Source organism: Myotis yumanensis, unplaced genomic scaffold, assembly GCF_028538775.1.
Source record: "Myotis yumanensis isolate MYYU_CA2020_CCGP unplaced genomic scaffold, mMyoYum1.0.hap1 SCAF_9, whole genome shotgun sequence".
NCBI lineage: Eukaryota > Metazoa > Chordata > Mammalia > Chiroptera > Vespertilionidae > Myotis > Myotis yumanensis.
Genome location: NW_027223760.1, coordinates 41106051 through 41125588, shown reverse-complemented (window position 1 = coordinate 41125588; position 19538 = coordinate 41106051). Strand labels below are relative to the sequence as shown.

Here is a 19538-nt window from a genome sequence, read left to right as displayed (position 1 = left end):
CAGAGACCCTATTGTGTTACTTTGAGTTGATGAAGGTCTTCTATATTCATCTTTTTTGAGCTTACATCTTTTACTCTTTTTAAAATAAAATAAAACATTTTACATACTCTTTCTACCCTTTTCTCTAGGTTTTTTTTTTTTCCTTTCCTTTTTTCCTTCAGCATTAAAGATGGGTAGTAAATGCTTAGGCAGATGTTGAGATGTTATAAGTAGGAAAATAGAAATAGGCAGATGAAGGAGAAAACTTTAGTTTGTATTGAAAGATAATTTTTCCATAGTTTTTACTACTTATGGAATGGAGTTAAATAAAACACAAAACAAAGTTAACATCATTAAACAATTTTTTTTCTTAACTTTTGATTATATCAAGAACCTAAAATACAAAAGCTACTTGGTCATTACCTTGCTCTTGAATGTAGTTTCTATATAATCATGTGGAAATTATGTAACTTGTTTCCTTCTTATAAAATATAGAGAGTAATTATTTGATAACACAACAAAAATAATAGTGAAACGTTTCAAGTGTAAAATTTCTAGTTGAAATTTGAATACTAAATCTGGATTTCTATAAAGTAAATTTGGGCCAGGCTGGTGTGGTTCAGTAGTTGAGTGTCAACCTATGTACCAAGAGGTTCATGGTGCGATTCCCCTTCAGAGCTCAATCCCCAGTGAGGGGCATGCAGGAGGTAGCTGATCAATGATTTTCATTCATCATTGATGTTTCTATCTCTCTCTCCTTTCTTCTCTGAAATAAATAAAAAATATTTGTAAAGTATTTGGATTATTATTTGATGTGTCAAGAGTTCATAAAGTTTTGCCAGTATTTTCCTTTTTAAAAATATTTCTTCTACTCAACAAAATAGAACTAGTCATATTGACTGCAGTATTAGTGATAAAGATATATTTTTTCCAGTATTCCAGTATTCTCTAGTGTTTACTTCATAACTACATTTCACTGATCCCTTTCCTTTTAAGAATAAAACCACTACTGCATGAATTATCTCCTTTATTGCTTTTCAAATGTAGACAATTTCAGTCCATTTGATCCATTTATGGAGCATTTTAACAAAAGTTTAAGACCTGAAGAAATGCAGCAAATATAGCACACTTATAATTTTCCTATTCACAGATAGCCTAGTGATTACATGTGGATGACTTCCTTAAGTGCACACACAGAAATTTGAGAGTTGTCGTAAACAAAGGGAAAGAATCCAACCATGTTCAAACTTGCAGCTTATACTTATTTAAACTGCATACTGGAAAAAAAATAGATTTGCCTCAAAAAGCAGTATGTAAAATTGTGCCTGAAGCAGCTTTAATGTGTGGTATGTTTCTCAGTAGGGATTTGCTCGGTTATTTATTTTAATATTCCATTGAGAAAGGATGATGACAGGTAAGTATTACATAGTTCATTTGGTATGCAACCACACAAAGTCCACAAAGGCTATTAATTCCACAGTTTGTGTTTTATACTAGAAATTCTTTGAAAAAAACTACATAGGTTTGTGAAAAGGAAAAGAAAATGAGGGAAGTGTTGTGAGCCCAGGAGACGATGTATGACTAAGAATTACAGTAGGCATTTCAGAAAAGCAGCTTTAAAATGGAGGCCCAGAACTCACCTACCTAATATGATGAACTAATTGAGTAAGTTTCAGAGATATTTAGTGCTGATTCACAAGGAAGTTTCTCCAAGCCAATATAAATTAATTTCTGAATCAATTGGATAGAAAGATGCAGAATGCAGGCCAGATTAGACCTGGTAAAGTCCCTCAAAATATCTGCAACACCATTTTAATTCAAGAGCCGTGACTTCCTTTATTGAGGTTACTTGCTTCTTTTATAACTAGGCTATAAATTCTTCTTCTCACAGTACATTTAATTCCCCTTGTTGGATGTTTCTGGCATCTTTCCATGATGCTGCTTAAAAAAGAATGCTTGCTAATTTAATGGAATCTTTTTACACATAAATATTTTCTACCGCACTTCCCAAACTTTTACATACAATAGTAACTGTCTCTGAAATATAAAGTCTGCACATTACATATTAGTGAATGACTGTTGGGAAAACCTACATCTACCCAAAAGATTTTGAGTATATTCTTCTCATTTCAGCAATAAGAGAAATTGTCAAGGTGGTTTCTGGGCCGCTTCCTTTCCCAAGACTGAGAAAGAAAATGTCATGTTTGACACAAACCACCTATAAAGTGGCTAGAAGAGCTTGGCAGCAGATTCTTTCAGACCCTCTATTAAGCAGTTTCAACTAGTAGTAAACTTTAAAACCAGATGACAGCTCAAAAATTTTAGTTTATGAAATCTGTCAAGGTTTAATAGGACCTCATTCCAAAATGCCATGGGTTTTTCAGCTGATGACCATAGAAAATATGGATTATCTCCTGAGCAATACAGAGCTATGAATTGTCCCCAAATATTACAATCTGTCTGAGCTTTTAAAATCACGTTAGTAAAGTTGATTTTTCAAATCCTCTTTAATAAAAACCATTGTCAGTATTAAATTGCTCTGATATTTTTTGATATTTCTTCTTTCACCCCCCTCTAAATATTTTATGACATTTTTACAAAGTTCTTCATTAACAGCAGTAGTTGTTGTCCTGCTCAGAATCAACACCACGTGTGAACACAGCAAAAGCATAAAACTTAGTATTTTCCTCACTAAGTATCATCTCACATTTTCATGACTTGAGAGGAATAGCCAACTTGAAAGCCATTTTGTTTCCTCATTAAAATCTTTTTTCAGGCATCGCAGTGATAATAATTTATAAATATTCCACCACTAAGAGCTATTACTGAGGTCTAGACCAAGGGTCTGTCCTGGTAACTAGAAAGTTGCCTTGTCTCAAGAATAAACATAATTTGACATTAGGATATACTCTCACTTTGTGTCAGAGCAAACAAGGTACTCCTTACATTAACTATAACTGAGACAATTATTTGAACCTCTCTGAACATCGGTTTCTTTATATATAAAATGGCTTGGCCATATTAATTCCACTGGTTTGTTGTGAGGCTTAAATAAGACAGCATACTACATTTGAGTGCTTACAGTCTGAAATATATGTGAAACAGAAACAAGCAAACAAACCAAAAACAACTGGTAAGAGTGGTTGCCTTTAGGAAGTCTGGGAGACAAATGTTGTACCTTATACATTTTGTATTTTTACTAACTTTGTACTATGTGCATATATTAACTACTCAGAAATGTTAGTTTTAAAGGACAGCATATGTAACAAAGTCATCATATTATACAGTATGGGGCAACAGTAAGTTTATAGTTGTGGGTACTCAAAACACAGATTTTATTATTGTTAGTATTTATTATTGTATTATTTTTCATACAAATAACTACAAACCTACTGTTGCCCCACCCTGTGTTCATTCATATACATAAATGTGCTCAATAAATGTAAAAATGTAAAATTATTCTCATACCCTTCACTTCTCAGGAAATAGATTGTGTGTGTGTGTGAGAGAGAGAGAGAAAGAGAAAGAGAAAGAGAGAGAGAGAAGAGAGAAGAGAGAACTTCTCTTTTCCTATGTTTCTAATTACTCTGCTATTCTGTGAGTGGGATTTACTTAAGGTGTTAACATAATGTCTTGGTTTTAGGTTTGTTTGATTTTGCTCACATCCATGTCACACTTTACACCTGTGTTAGTAATGCTTCGATTTCATAAGGAAATGTTTTTTCACCTTCTGTTTCTCTTCACCACACCCTTCTTAGGAATTGTAATCTAATACATTAACTGATCTGAGCCACATTTTCACTTCATTTTGAGTTGTGCACAGAAAGACCAGAGTACACATGAGCTTTTGTTTTTAACACATGTTTCTCAGATAACTCCACAATGGTGGAAATGCAGTTCACTAAACTGTTTGTTCATCTCGGTAAAGAATGCTTTCCTTAAAGACAGTTTAAAAGGCTGACAGTTAAGAAAGAATGGTGTGCTCAAATAGCATCTTTTAAATTTGACAACTTCTGAGTGGTTAGTTACATCTGTCAGCACTAATGTATCTTATGCCACTGAAATTATTTTTGAGATATTAAATTGTCTATGTTTTTTTGTAGAGAGACTTAAGAACCTTGTTGGACAGAGTATCCACAACCACTTTTTAATAAATATAACAATTTCTTGAGTATATTATTTTATCATAAATTTAATAAAATTGGACAGATATTTTCTTTGACTAGTAGCTTAGTATATATGAAAAACCAAAAAGTATCTATCTTAACCATAGTGTCATTTTAAACATAAGATAACATTGACCTATTACACTACTTCAGATCCCCAGGAAAACATATTTATGGTCATAAAACTGACAAATTATCATTATGCTCAAAAATCAACATATAATTTGATAACTTCATAATTGACCTAGAAACTACAAAGGAAGTTTGGCAAGTAGGCATTTCTGTTAAACCTAGTTGTAAATATGCCAACTGAAGTATACAGTAAATTTCTTATAGCCAGATATCATTAGATCATTTCAGATAACTGCAAAATTTACTAAGTTGTTAATATATAGTGAAAATGCACAAGTATATTAAATGAAATGTACTCTAAATTGATATTATATTTCTTCTTAGTGAGAATGCAATAGTAGGTTATTCCACCTCCTATAATTTTGCATCAAAGCAACAAATATGCCATACATTATCTGGAGCAATTATCCTTGGTAAGAATCCTATAGAAACCTCAGCAGGAAATGTGATCTAAGACCTGTTGTAAAGGAATAGTTATTGATATTGAGCACTGACACTATGAGAATGTGCCCTTCATGGCCACCCAATTATCTGGTGCCCTCCAGCTCACAGAAATCACTCTGACTCTTGCCAAAAATAATAATCAGGTGAGAGGTAATTTCCTATAACTGAAGGCAACTGGTATCCAAACTGCAACCTTCCTTTGGTTTATAAGTCAATTGTTTAATTTAATTCTGTTTTTAGTAATAAATTGAGTTAACAGCCCTTCTACTGAATAGCTCTTCAACTTTCACTGTTTGTTAAAAGAGGAACAAATCAGTCATGCTTCCTCTGCCTTTATTTGTATTGATTTTTGCCCTCCTCATGTAGGATGGATAACAAAAATAACTGGAAGTTATAAAATCATTAACTAAATGAATAAGAGAAACAAATACCTACCTATACTCAAGTAACAGTTTCCAGTTGCTGTTGTTTTTGTGATTGCAACTCTCTCCTGTATAGAGGTTACATGTAATAACAACTATAATTATAGATTTTCCTCACACGAAAACAAGCTTAATGAAAAAAAAAAGAATGATTAATTACTGACATTCTTTACATTTCTGATTGTACCTCCTGTTAGATATGATCTGTCTGACCACATTCTGATATGATATTATTTAGTTTTCATGTTTTGGTAGTTCTGTTTTCTCTTTTTCTGATTTTCATCACTAACATAGTGAAAAGGGAAATAAGCATTAACCAATAATTTATTTTTTTTAAGGTAAAGAGAATACAAGGTGTTCTGTGACAGGTTCACAACTTGAAATTATTTGACACCGATATGATATTTTAGGCTACTTTCACAACACAATTTACACTTACACCCTGTTATTCACAAAGAACAAGAAACAGAATTCCCCTGGAGTTTAAAAATATATAATATCTATATATCAATACTTGTAATATGATACAATATCAACTTTAATAAAAACAGTACAGTGGGGAAGACACAAACGCCCCATGGAGAAAAATAATTGCAGCGATTGAATATAAGTTAAAATTAAGGCAACAATAGGTATTTAAACATTTCAAAGTACCCTTGAAACTTACAGTTAGCTTATTCAAAGCATTTTTGTGCTTTTAGAACAGGATTGTTTCTTTTTCTTAAATTATACTTATTGTGGTAACATTGGTTAAAAGTGTTATTTCTTTGCCTTATTGTAAGATTAAATATTACTGCACCATGTTATAGTGAGAACAAGTCAGATTTGAACTTGCTATTTAATTAAGTGAAGAGAACATAGATGTTTTTGAATCCCAAAGGTATCATATTATGACAATTTGGGATGTCATGAATTCCACTTGCTAAATTGATTATTTGTACTTAATGTGTTGTCTAACCAACATTTTTTAAAAACTCATCCTAATTTGGAGCTGTTCAATGGTTCTCTTTGTATCTTTATTCCTCACAGCTTTGGGGTTTCTCAAAGCCTGTTTTGGTGCATTCAAACACATTAGAGAACCACAGGTCTTACCAAGGAAATTGATTTGGGTTGGGCCACTGAGAATGTCTATCTTACTGAGAATGTCTATCTTACATAGCAAAGCCCTGATTTGCAAGTGAGAATTGAAGGTGTGAACAAAGAATATCATACATGCAATCCGATTAATAAAACTTCCTCAAAGGCACTTATAACGGAAGATTCAGAGAAAATTTTCCAGTCATTTAATAAATACGAAAGTCCTTTGAAAATGGACATAGTATTATTAAACTGTTTAGGTTATAATTTATCTAGACCTATTTTATTTTCTGAATATTTTTAAATCAATGAATTAAAAACATTAACATATCCAAATGATCAACAAGATAATGTATTTTTTACTGTCATTATGGTAGTCTATTTGGAGAAAAATTTATAATTTTTTGTTATTTTGCTGTGCTGATTATTCACTGTAAGTAGACAGGCAACAATGCATTTTCTGGATGAACTAATATGTGGCACTTTCTGCTTAAAGGGAGGAAACCATAGTGATTACCAATGGGCCTGTGTTTGAACTTTCACCTTGACCTGCCTAGTCATTAGCTGAGCAACCTTGAGTTTCTTGAACTGTAAAATACTGATACCTTTACGTCATGGGGTTGTTGACAGAACTAAATGAGATAATTTGAAAGTGTCCAGCCAGGGCCTGACTGCTGAACCAGCACAGAGTGGTATTCAGTAAATATTAACTTCTCTTTCTCCTCCCTTTTTCCTTTTCCCATCTATTCTTTACCTTCTGATTAGGAGTCTTCCATCATTAAACTCTGACCTAGAGTAAATTTAGTTTAAGTTGGAATGATTCAAAGAAAAAGAGAATTTGAACTATAATGAATATGAGCTGTTTGTCAAAATTTCTTCCTCTCTAAACACATCTCTGTTATATCTGAGGTTATGTGGTGGACTTTTTTCTTTTTGACTGTATGATAGTGTCTATTAAATTCAAACACTTCTCCAAGTTGCTCTATTAAAATACAAAAAACAGCCGTGACCGGTTTGGCTCAGTGGATAGAGCGTTGATCTGCGGACTGAAGGGTCCCAGGTTCGATTCTGGTCAAGGGCATGTGCCTTGGTTGCGGGCACATCCCCAGTAGGAGGTGTGCAGGAGGCAGCTGATCAATGTTTCTCTCTCATTGATGTTTCTACCTCTCTATCCCTCTCCCTTCCTCTCTGTAAAAAATCAATAAAATATATTTAAAAAAATAAATAAATAAATAAAATAAAATACAAAAAACAAAGAAAAATTTGGCAAAGAAAATATTAATACTTTCTGAATTATAATACAATACAAAAATATTTTTAAATGAATATATTAGAAATTTCATTTCCATAAAATAAGAACTATAAGCAAGATTTTGCAATGATTCCTTATCTTAATAAACAAGATTATTAGAATCAGTATCTTTACACATATAAAAGCAAACAATATGTGTACTTTGTAAGTTTGTCTCAGGTTATAGTGGAAAAGAATAATATTTCATGTTTTATTAATATCCACTGAGTCATATTTTATTCAATTTTTCAAAGTTAGTACTAACTGAGTAGTCAGGTACTAAATTATTGAATGACAATTTAATAAAATACTTACTATAACAAAGACATAAGATTAAAAAATAAATAGCTTTGCATAATGATGTAGAGAGCATTTCTGTTTTCTTTTTAGCATGGTCTTAACACCGAACTTGCATTTTGTTTTTTTGTTTTGTTTTTCTTACCTTAATTGAATTAAAGTATGTGCATGTGGTTTTATCTTGTCACAACACAGATGGAGAGTTATACTCCGGAACAGCAGCTGATTTTATGGGCCGAGACTTTGCTATCTTCCGAACTCTTGGGCACCACCACCCAATCAGGACTGAGCAGCATGATTCCAGGTGGCTCAATGGTAGGTGGTGCTTGTAAGAACATAGACACGTAACAGGTGTAACTGGAAAACTTTCTTTGTAAAGCTCAAGCTATATGACTTGAGATTTAATATGCAGTTAAACACATGGTAGTGACGTCATGGCTATGGGTGTGAGAAAGCTGGGCAAAGAGAAAAGAGAGATTAAGGATTCAGGGAAATATTTGCTTTGTGCCAAAAGTGAAATTTCTCAGTAGTTAACTATGGAAAGAACTAGATCTGGGCTGGAGCTACGGAAGGGAGGAATGGAAAATGATAAGATGACTTACCAATCCTGTCTTACAGGAACACCACAACTAATCTCAAATCTCATGATGTAGTGTGTTTTTTTCCTCCACACTTCCATGTTGCCTTGAGAACATCATATAAGTTATGTAACCTTTAAAAAATTGTCTTAAAGCAACATCACATTGAAAGTATTTTCAAAATGTCAAAGGACTTTTATATCATTTATTTATTTGATTCTCCTTTAATCTTTCTAAAACCCTATCTCCCATTTTATAGTCCATCTGTTTTCGGTAAGATGCTTGAATATTTCATCATTTGAACTTCTACCACACTTGTTTTTCCTGCTTTTTCTCCTGGGGAACCCCCAAAATTCATTTAATCACTCCGTCCTTCATTGATTTGTTAGAAAAAAATGGCAATGTGACCTCTGAACATCACTGAAACATCAGGAGACCATGAGTTGTCTGTTACAATCTTTGTTCTGATAAATACTTTAAAGTGGCCATTCAAAACATAAAACATACATACCACAAGTAAGCTCAATCAGCATTTCTTCCCTCCTGCAACACTTCTGATCATCCATTATTTTTTATGTATTAGTGTGCCTCTTACCTTCCATATTTCACTTTTCTGCCTTTGCTCCTCATTGCATTGATGAGCTTATGTAAATTTCCCCAATTTACATGTCTTTTGCTGTCTTTATCTCTTCTGTACCACTAACTCTTCCTCTGACCTGAAAACTTGCTCATCTATTCAACACCCCCTTTCATCGTGGCAAGCCATGAAGTCCCTGCATATCTAAGTGCATAGCCTTGTTAGAAACTTGTTTTCTCAACTTTTTCACCCCTTTATCCACTTTCAACCTGACTTTGATCCCATGGAACTGCTCCTCCAACGGTCACTGATGACTTTCCATAGCTGTTTATCAGTCTCCATTTAGAAAAGCCTCTTCTCTCTCCTGCAGTACGTGTCACTGTTCACCAGCCTTTTCTCTTTGGAAGGCACTTGTTTTCGCTTCCCTTTTTCCTGCTCTCCCAAGTTTCAAATAAGTTTGACATCACTTCCCCATTGTGTTCTCTTTAATGTAGATGATGCCTAAGGTCATTTAATTAAGTACAAACACTGTGGTAATCAAAGGAGATTTGACATATAATCAAATCCCTACCCCTGGGGTAGAAGTGTGGTAGCTGGGTGACCAGCAGAGAAATTGTGTCTCACCAAGAAAGAGAAAAGATGCTAAGATCATGATAAGACTATTGGCGTAAAACTATAAAAGAGCTTAACTCCAAACTCCCGGAGGACAGTTTTGGAATATCCACTGTTGCTATCTGGTCTATTCTAAAACTGAAATATTTATTTAGGAAGGATCATGTTTGTTTTTATTCTGCAAGAAGGAGACTTTGATCTACTAAGAATTCTAAAAAGCATACAGGCTTTCACTGTCCCTGAGAAAGAACATCTCATTAGAAGATGGAATAACATGAAGGAGAGTACAGTATCCATTTCGTTTTTATGGCCTTGGAGGAAAAAAGTCATCAAGTTAAAGCCGCCTTTGTGCTGCACACACTCACATGTTGACAGCTGAGTCTGAAGAATTTACACTATGGGAAAACAGTCATTGTCCGCAGCTCTGTACTTCATCTCTGCAAATGTGCAGTTCATTTGAGAATTCAGTTATCAGTCTCTCAGCACTAAACGTGAGAACGGATTTTACCAAATTAGCACAAAGGTTACATTTGACAGGGTGCAGAAACCAGAGCTGCTGCAAGATGGGGATGCAGACACATTTTAGATAGAAACGAGGGACTGTGTGAATCTCAAGCCTCAGGAAATTAAGTACCATTTCAGAATAAAGTTAGGAACATCATGTTTAGATGTTCATGCATAAAATAACTGAATTTTGAGGCAAGAGCATATACTGCATAATCATTTGTGTTACCAGAAGTAATCAATTATCTTGCAAGGTACTTTATGAAAGACCTATTAAAATTAATTTGACACAGGACTTTCTTTACTTTCCTCAAATTAATTCAAACCATTTATTTTTGGAAGAACCAGTTGTCCTATTTTAATGACTTTTAATATCATTCTCTATAAAAATAAAAAACAAAACAGTTGTCTAGAATTAGAACTTGAAATATCTTGATTGCAATGGAACTTCACTGTTTTCATAATTACATACTAAAATTTATATTTTTATAATAATATCAATAATAGTTTAAATTCATTTTAACAGGAAATATTAGGAATGAGTAATACATTTAGGTGAAGAAACAAAAACTGCTTTTTCTAAACAAACTTTTTTCATTGACACTAGCTCCTCTTTTAAGGCTGATAGATGGTATAACTACTTTTGATTTCAGGAAATGAACTGGTATGTGTTTGCCATGATGTGCCCAGATTCAGAATGTTTTTTCTTGAGCTTCATAAATAATCTAAATAGCATATTTTTTAAAACTTTAGTTTCGGCTTACTAAGGATGTGAGAATTAGGTAACTATGCCATTTATATATTCGTAGTAAGGATACAAATAAGTTTGTGCTATTGTTATAGTAATGATTTCTTAACATTTTGCATTTAAATACTACGACCTAGTTCTTGTACATATTAGCCATCCATTAGAGCAGATGAAGGGCTAGCCTACATTTATTTTTCTATTAGATGGCCACTGTTTTAGATCTTGAATTAATATTCGAATGCTATATGTTATGGAGGAAAGACCATAGTCTTTAGAGCAAGACGGTTTCATATTACTTTGGACCTTATTTCTAATGGGATTACATTACTACCTACCTCTTATAGTTGTGGAAAAATGACCACATGATAATCTGTAAAAAGTACTAAGTAAGTATTGGCATGTGGTCAACACTCGCTAAATGTGAATTTTCTCTGTATCCTTTGTTCCACTTCCACAGGGTGGAGCATGCTTAGGAAGCTTTGTCAGACTCATTCTGAGTGATTGTGTTTGAGCCCGGGTGAAAGGGCAGTCACAGTAGGGTTTAATATGGGAAACCACATGGATCCTTGAGAGAGCTGAGGCCCAGTGAGCACAAACAGACCTTAATTACAAGGCCCAGAGTGTGAGGCCTTCCCACTCGCTTCAGGAAGACCTGTTTTCTTTTAGTGGATTTCCTAAAAGTATCATGCCTGTGGATAGATCAACCCACTTGCTTTTTTCTGTAATTGAAATGGTATGCAAGTCATCATTCTCCTTCCTCTCACTGTAACACTCATACCAGCCTGGCTCGCCTAATTATTGGAAAGAGCAGAGCTTCCTCTGTGGTCATGTACCGGGATACTCCATGTTCTCTAAAGATTCAGATTTCTCCACAAGATATATTTTTATGTAAATAAAACCAAGAAATGTGATTGCAAATAAATTATGGGAGTAGAAATTAATGTTACATGGTACCAGATACCTAATCTCAAATCATTTGTACAACTCTTTTGATGTACTATTTTAATTCTATTATCTTTAAAGACATAAACTATGTCAAAGTATCCAATTCGATTTTTTAATAAGTAAAACGAATTATGTAGTTTTGCATAATATCAGGCTTTTTAATGATGCCATTTTGAATTATTTCTCCGACTTAAGCAAGTTAGTAATATATTTCGCTGACCTTGGAGAAAAAAAGCCCTGTGGAAGCCTTATTTTATGGTTATATGAGCAGAGGAGTATTACATAAGTAGAGTGAACATTTAGTCAAAACAGCAACTGCAACCACAAATGTCATCTTGGTTTTCATAGCCTGTGAAAGACAAAACAAGGAATCAGTCTTTTTAACTTTTGAATTCCATCTATGAATTATACTCTGTTAGTTAAATATCACTGCATAGAATCACAAAAAAAATAAACATATTTTTGCTGAAATTATGCTGAAACATGGATATGCAATACTTTAAAGTATTCATACCAACTGTACACCTGAAACCAATACAAAATATCATAGAAATTATACTGTCATTGAAAAACAAAATAAAAATAGATCTCAACAACAAAGTGTTCATGCCTTACCTCACTCCAACCTAGTTTATCTGTTTTTTTCTTATGAATCTATTACCCAGAAAAATTTTCATCCCAATAAAGAATGCACACCTCCAACTATAATCTTTTCAAAAATATACCATAAAATTATTCTATTTTCTAAATGATAACACATTTAATAAGTTAACTAAATATGCCTTTTCTATTTCCAAAAGAGCAAATTTACCAAATATACTTTTATTTGATATCCTTTTCGAGGACCTACTTACTGTGTCACACTTTGTCTAAGGCACTAATCACTCTCAATTCATTTTGTTTGAAATTATATGGCACTAATGAGGAGAAATGAATAAAACTTTGGAATGAAAGTTAACTCAGTGACAATGTTTGGAAGGTGATTTTATGTTTTTCAGAGCTCTAAGAAAATGTACCTGAATAAAATATTAAGGATATGCTATTTTAACATTTTTTTAATGATTGGCTAAAAAATACAACTCTCAAGTATGGCCTATTAGTCACAAATTTTGAACCACTTATTTGAGAATTTATAGTTGAATGGTGAGATTAGAAAAATAACATTTAAGAATATTATTACCCTCAAGGGAATCCCACTTTTAAATTAAATTTAATGAAAAATGTATAAAAATTAGATAATATCTTGGAAAATTCTTTAAATTAAAGCCAGCTCTCTTTCTTCTCTGAGATCTTAAAATTTTTCTCTCTGGTCTCACCATCAATTTAATGAATTCAGAGCCTGTCTATACCAATTTCCTCTTCCAGAGTCAGTACATTCAGAGATCAGTGGACCTCAATAGGGATTTACTGCTGACTGGGTAATCTGGGTTCATGTGTGCAGTGACATCAAGCAAGAGATTTACCCAGAGAAGTGGATGCCATGACAATGCATGTAACCATGGTGTGCCTGGCCTCTCTGACATGGCTCTCAAAAGATTTCCCTCTGTGAAAACAGAGGCCTGTTTGCAAATTAATTAGTTTCTGGCGGCAGCTTGATTGTTGACCCAGAGTTTGTAGAGTGGAAAAACAATCAGATTAGTGTGCTCAGGGTAAAAGACCAGTGTGCAGTTGCGTGTGGCTCGCTCAACTATTGAAACTGTGAATGGACTGAAACAAATTCCTTTCAGAGAAGCCTAGGCAGAGGTTAAGTGTGATGAGCCTAGAGCTCCCCAACAGCAGGGGCCAGGGAATTAAAGGGTTTTAGCCAGATAAAGCTGAATGGTGGCAAGCAATGCCATTGAACTTTAATGGAATGGATAGTTTTGACCAATCCCCCTACCCACCACACCCCTCAAAAAATTTACTATATTCTAATCACTTCAGTGGAAGGAATACAGAATACATTTAAATTTAGAGTATTACTAATTAAATGTAGGCTTGACAAAAATACCTTTGTAGTGGTAGATTTCAGAAGCTTTTAATTATGATATCTCAAAAACTAATATGGTAATACCTAAATGAAAAAAGTTTATGAAATACTGCCTTTTCATGTTGATAAATGTTCATACGTTTGCCCTAAGTTTTTTAGAGCTATAGTTTTCAGGTGACCAATAAAATTGATCCTGATTCAGAAATGTTGACTTGTGAAATGTGTTTTACTCAAAGGATTATTGTTTATGCTTAATTTTGTAAGACTCCTAAAAATATAAGCTGTACATACTTTTCCTTTGTAGGCAGAGATCTCCCTAAATGCAGCTCTGATGGCTATCACAACACTTTTCTATTCAAAAACCATTTATGTCTCTCAGTTTTTAAGTGAATTGAATCCAGATTTCACTCCCTGTCAAATCCTTTGACATCTAATTCCAAGTGACCTCTCTAATATTAAACACTAACATACTCAAATAATAGAGTTGGTTGTCCTCAAATTTACTACCTTTTTCATTTAATCATTCCACCCAGTAGATTTTAATCTTTCCCACCTTTGAATTCGAAGAACACATAGATGCATATTTGTGTTTCTCACAGTGCCTTTCGCTCTAGATGTGTCAAATAAACAATTCAATGACTCTGGTTTGTGGGCTCAGGGGTCAGTGTGCCTGAGTTTGTATCCCAAGCCCTCCACGTACTATCTATGTGGCTTTTACTTCACTTATTTTTCTGAGGCTGCATGAGACAGTTTATTTAGGGTATTAAGAATAGTGTCTGATAATAGGATAAATGCTCTGATAACTGTGGTTGCTGCTGCTATCATTTACATATCAGATCCATACATAGTACATAACACATGTATGTACGATGTGAACAATACAGTAAACAATAGAAAATAATACATTAATAATGCATAATGTCTGTTTGGCAAATTTATACAGTGAACCAGTTATGTTTGCTTTCCTAATCTGCTCTGACACTATTTTGTTCTGTTTCACTTAATTGAGTATTGTCATCATTGTCAGAAGCACTCAGTACACCAAAAACATATAAAATATTTAGCTTTAGTATCAAAATAATAATCACATTTTTAAATAAATTGAGTTTAACAAAATTAGCTAAGCAACTATGGACAGCTCATGTAATCTCTCTGTGCTCAATGTTCCCTTTTTTGAATGAAATAATAATAATTCTTCCTTGTTAAGTTGTGATGAGGATTATGTATGAGTACATTCATACAAAGCATTTTGAACAGTGACTGTAATTTCCCCAAACAAACAAACCAAAAGTACAAATAAACAAACAACAACAACCAATTCAGTTGATGTTACCGGGTCTCAGAATATTACATAAGAGTTTTAAAGAAGGGAACAATGAAAATATCTACATTTGTCAAGTCACTACAAATGTAGGAGATGCTCAATTTCACTTACCTGAGCAGCCACACATTTCTAGGAATGCAATGAAAGTGGCTTAAGGAAACAAAAGAGAAGTGATAGGGACCCTTTCCTAGACTGAGTCTCCACCTACAGATTTCCTGCCTAGCAATGTCTGTCCCTTTAGAAGACAATAAATCTACTGCTCTTTCGCTTCCATAAAAATAAAAGGGATTTTTTGGTAAGCTTAGTGACATTCTTATTACTAAGTTATTTACACATAACAAAAAAGGCAATAAAATGCTCTCAACTTCATATATCAACTAAATGTAAATTACAAAATGTTATCCAGGAAAGGGGTCTTTAAAATGTTTTCCCGATAATATTAGGAAGGAAGACTTAAGTGTGTTTAAACATTTTCAAATTAGAAATGTTTGTGTGGCTATAGGATTTAAGCACTAGCCAAGAGAAAAATCAAAGCCCCTCACCTCCTACCCCAGCCTCCCACATGCTGCTCTCAGAAATCTATTCATTTCCTCTGACTCTTTTTGTTCGTCAGATAAATTCTGCATTTTAAACAGTATGCCATCATATATGTAGTACTATTATTATTTTCAAAAGTTTTGAATCAGAAATAATAATGCACATATTTTATTCATTAGAAGCATAGTTTTTATCATTTTGCTTGATGGTTTGCTAAATAACTATTTTTGGATTTAATGTAGGCTGACAACATAAAGAATCCATGAAAAATGTGTCTTTTCAATGTTTATAAATTTGTCTAAATCCACATAAATCAAAATAATTTCTTTTGCTCACTTAATTACTAATTTTAAAAGATTCCAGGGTTTGGTATCATAGAGAGCTACCTCATTTGTACACTTATAAAATCTCAGCATGAACGTGTGTGGGAAATTGGTGACAGCAGACCCAGTTTCATTTTGGGAACCACAATGCCTTCTGCTTAGCACACAGTGGGGTTTATGTTACAGCCAGCATAGAGTTGTGTTTTGGGCATATACATTTGTGTTATGACCTACTTATAATGTATTGACCATTAACCTCACTGATCCCCAAACTTAAATAATGCCCCAACTAGTATTAAACTGATGACTGCCACTTAATTGCTTAGCACCCATAGAGTCAGTGTTTACCATCAAATGTGTTTTGTAAACACATTTTAGAATGAGGGAAAAATTATACCCTTGCTTTGCAGGATAAGAAAGGAATTTTGTAAATCAAATAAAAGATAAATGAGTTTGGAGGATAGGAAACAAAACACATATGACAACAAAATCTTGCTCATTTTGGGGTGAATTAAAGAGGAATCTAGTCATACTAACATTTCACGTAATGGAATTTGGGCTTATATGTGTAGGATGAACCAATAAGGTACAGATCTTTGATCAATAACCTTTATTTGTTTTCTGTAATATTATCAAATATTTTGACTGAAAAATTATTGAAGTACTGGGTTAGTGCTGATTGCCATAAGAAGGCTAATGACTAACTTCTTTATTGTGTTAATTCTGTTGGTGTCCTTTAATTTTAAAAAAAGGAGCATAATCACATTCTTCAGAGATATCAAGTTAAATGTAGCCAATTCTGATCAACAGATCAGTGCCCAAATTAGGAAAATTATAACACAATTGCCTTTGAAAGACCTTGAGATAATTGCGTGTTAATGAGTCTTAAAACGTGAACTAATTTTACACATTTTTTCCAAACTGGAACTACTTTTGCTTCCTTCCTTGCTTATTTCTAATTCCTGTGTGAGAGCAACTTGAAGAAGGCAATTGAAAAACTTGGCTGGAGGTAAGACCATGGCAGCAGGAAGTAGCAAAACAATGGCAGTCATTGTAAGCCAGTCCAGCAGTGAGAAGTCACTTGGTAGTGAGAGAGCAGTGGCAGCACCAAAGATAAAGGTAGCCATGTCATGAAGATTTGCAAAATCTTCACTAAATTATATTGTTTTGGTTAATTTTATCTTCTTGATTTTGTATAAATGTTCTGCCACTCTATTTGTCAATACTGTCTCTAAGCCACTCATTAATTCCCAAACTACTTTTCCTTGGAGAGATCATAGTTTGTTAGCAAAAGATATTCTTTGCCATGGTCATGACTCTGGTTGAGAGTAGACCTATGAACCAGGAGGTCACAGTTGGATTCCAGGTCAGGGCACATGCCCCAGGGTTGTGGGCTTGATTCTCTCTCATCATTGATATGTCTATCCCCCCTCCCTCTCCCTTCCTCTCTGAAATCAATAAAATATATTTTTTTAAAAAGATGTTCATAATGGATATCCTGATAATAATAGCAAAAATAAAACTTCTAATACACTTGAATGTGACTGAGGAAGCTAAATCATGGCTGTTATGATTGACTAGAGGCCTGGTGCATGAATTCATGCACCAGTGGGGTCCTTTGGCCTGGCCTGCGGATAGGACCGAAATTTGCTCTCCGACATCCACTGAAGAGTCCCAGATTGCAAGAGGGCACAGGCCAGGCTGAGGGACCCCACCCGTGCATGATCGGGGATGGGGAGGGACACAGGAGGGGGTCTAGGGCATGTCCGGCCTGTCACACTCAGTCCCGATCAGCCTGACACCAGTAACAAGCTAACCTACTGGTCAGAGCATCTGCCCCCTGGTGGCCAGTAGACGTCATAGTGACTGGTTGACAGGTCGACTGTCTGCCCCAGGTGGTCAGTGCATGTCATAGCGAGTGGTTGAGCAACCTTAGCATATCATTAGCATATTATGCTTTGATTGGTTGAATTGATGACCAGACACTTAGCATATTAGGCTTTTATTATATAGGTTTATTTACATATATTCTAAGATGGGGAAACAATAGGTCATCATAAAGAAAATAAAATATTTTTAAAAAACAAACCTGTCCACTAGTAGAATGGAATCTACAAAGAAAGATGAAAGAGAGGGAGGAATAAAGGGAGAAAAGAAAAGAGTAATATATAATGGTTAATAATACCTTTCTGATTAGATTTTTTCAGCATTACTCAACCACAATAAACAACTATTACTATAATAAAATTTATAACATCACAAACTGAAATAAAAATCCCCACACTAGACCATAGTTTTCTACCTAAAGGTCTAACCCTGAAGTTTATAATGTAAGTTAGATGTGGTACATATTTAAGAGTTTTTTCACAGAGTTAGAGTATTGCAAAATGTTATTGTAATATATATCCAGTCCTATTTGGCCATGGTGAGTTTTATAAGTTCTTTATAAACTTTGGATATTAACCTCTTATAAAATGTATCATTGGCAAATATGTTCTCCTGTTCAGTGGGTTGTCTTTTCCTTTTTTGACAGTTTTCTTTGCTGTGCAAAACCTTTTTAGTTTTATGTAATCCCATTTTTTTTCTTTTGTTTCCCTTACGTGAGGCAACATATCAGAAAAAAAATATTGCTATGAGAAATGTCCAAGATGTAATATCTTAAAACTGTGGTTCAGCCCATAAAGCAAGAGAGAAGGCAGTACTATCCATTTTTTTAAATGTAACATTTTTTTTATTCAATTGATTTTCAGCCTTTCACTCAATACCAGAACCACTGACTGAGGCTTTCACTATAAAATGATAGAAAAAGATGACAACTTATGAGGGAAGCTATCTTTTGTTCATGTATCATCAGTCTTCTCTTAGAGAATATGTGTATAAGAGAGTTCCAAAAAACATTGGAAATCCTTTTTAGAGGCTGTGAAGAAAAAAGTTGGGAATCAGAAAAAAGTATAGATAGTCAACTATAGATTTTTAAAAGAGGTTATTTATAATGGCACAGGTTCTTAATTATAAATAAATTTTCAAGAGGAGAAGTCATCCCAAAAATAAGAAGACAAAAAAGAGATTGGTGGTTTGAGGCAAATAGTCAGGGAGTGGAGAGAAACCAGAATCAATATTCTGTTATATTCAGGGGTTTTAGTGGTTCAGTAACAGCAGATGCTGTGGGATGTTTTCCAATAAATAAGTAAATAAGGTCTCTTCAACTGGTCTCTGAGCTTTAATAAATATATGAAAAGTGAATTAACTATTAACAATAATCATGATCCTTGACAAATATTTTTCTAAGAGCAAATGCGTTTCATTTTGCTTTAAGATTTTAATTTCTTATTTGATTAAAACAATGCCTGAATAGAAGTTTTAAAATGCATGCTCTGAATAGTTTTCCTAAGTAACATTTATTGTCTTAATTGATTTAACACTATTTAATATAAAATTAAATACCTTCACTGCCTTTCCTTTCTATAATTAAACCAAAATGAAATAATTTCCCAATTTGAGGTGGGTTTTATTATTTAAATCTCTAAGTTGTGGTATTTTTTATCTGCCTTTATGGTTATAGAAAATCTATAAGCATTTGGTTGTGTTTTTGGCTTTTTTTGGCCTCAGTGAC

The 19538-nt window shown here is 33.7% G+C and overlaps 1 protein-coding gene across 1 annotated transcript in view; it reads left to right on the top strand.

Annotated features, from left to right (window-relative positions):
• SEMA3A (semaphorin 3A) overlaps positions 1–19538 on the top strand; it is a 195098-nt gene that overhangs the window by 103323 nt on the left and 72237 nt on the right. Inside the window, exon 6 of the mRNA XM_070424158.1 lies at positions 8004–8123. Within this exon, the coding sequence (XP_070280259.1) occupies positions 8004–8123 (120 nt within the window). The remainder of the gene's footprint in view (positions 1–8003; positions 8124–19538) is intronic.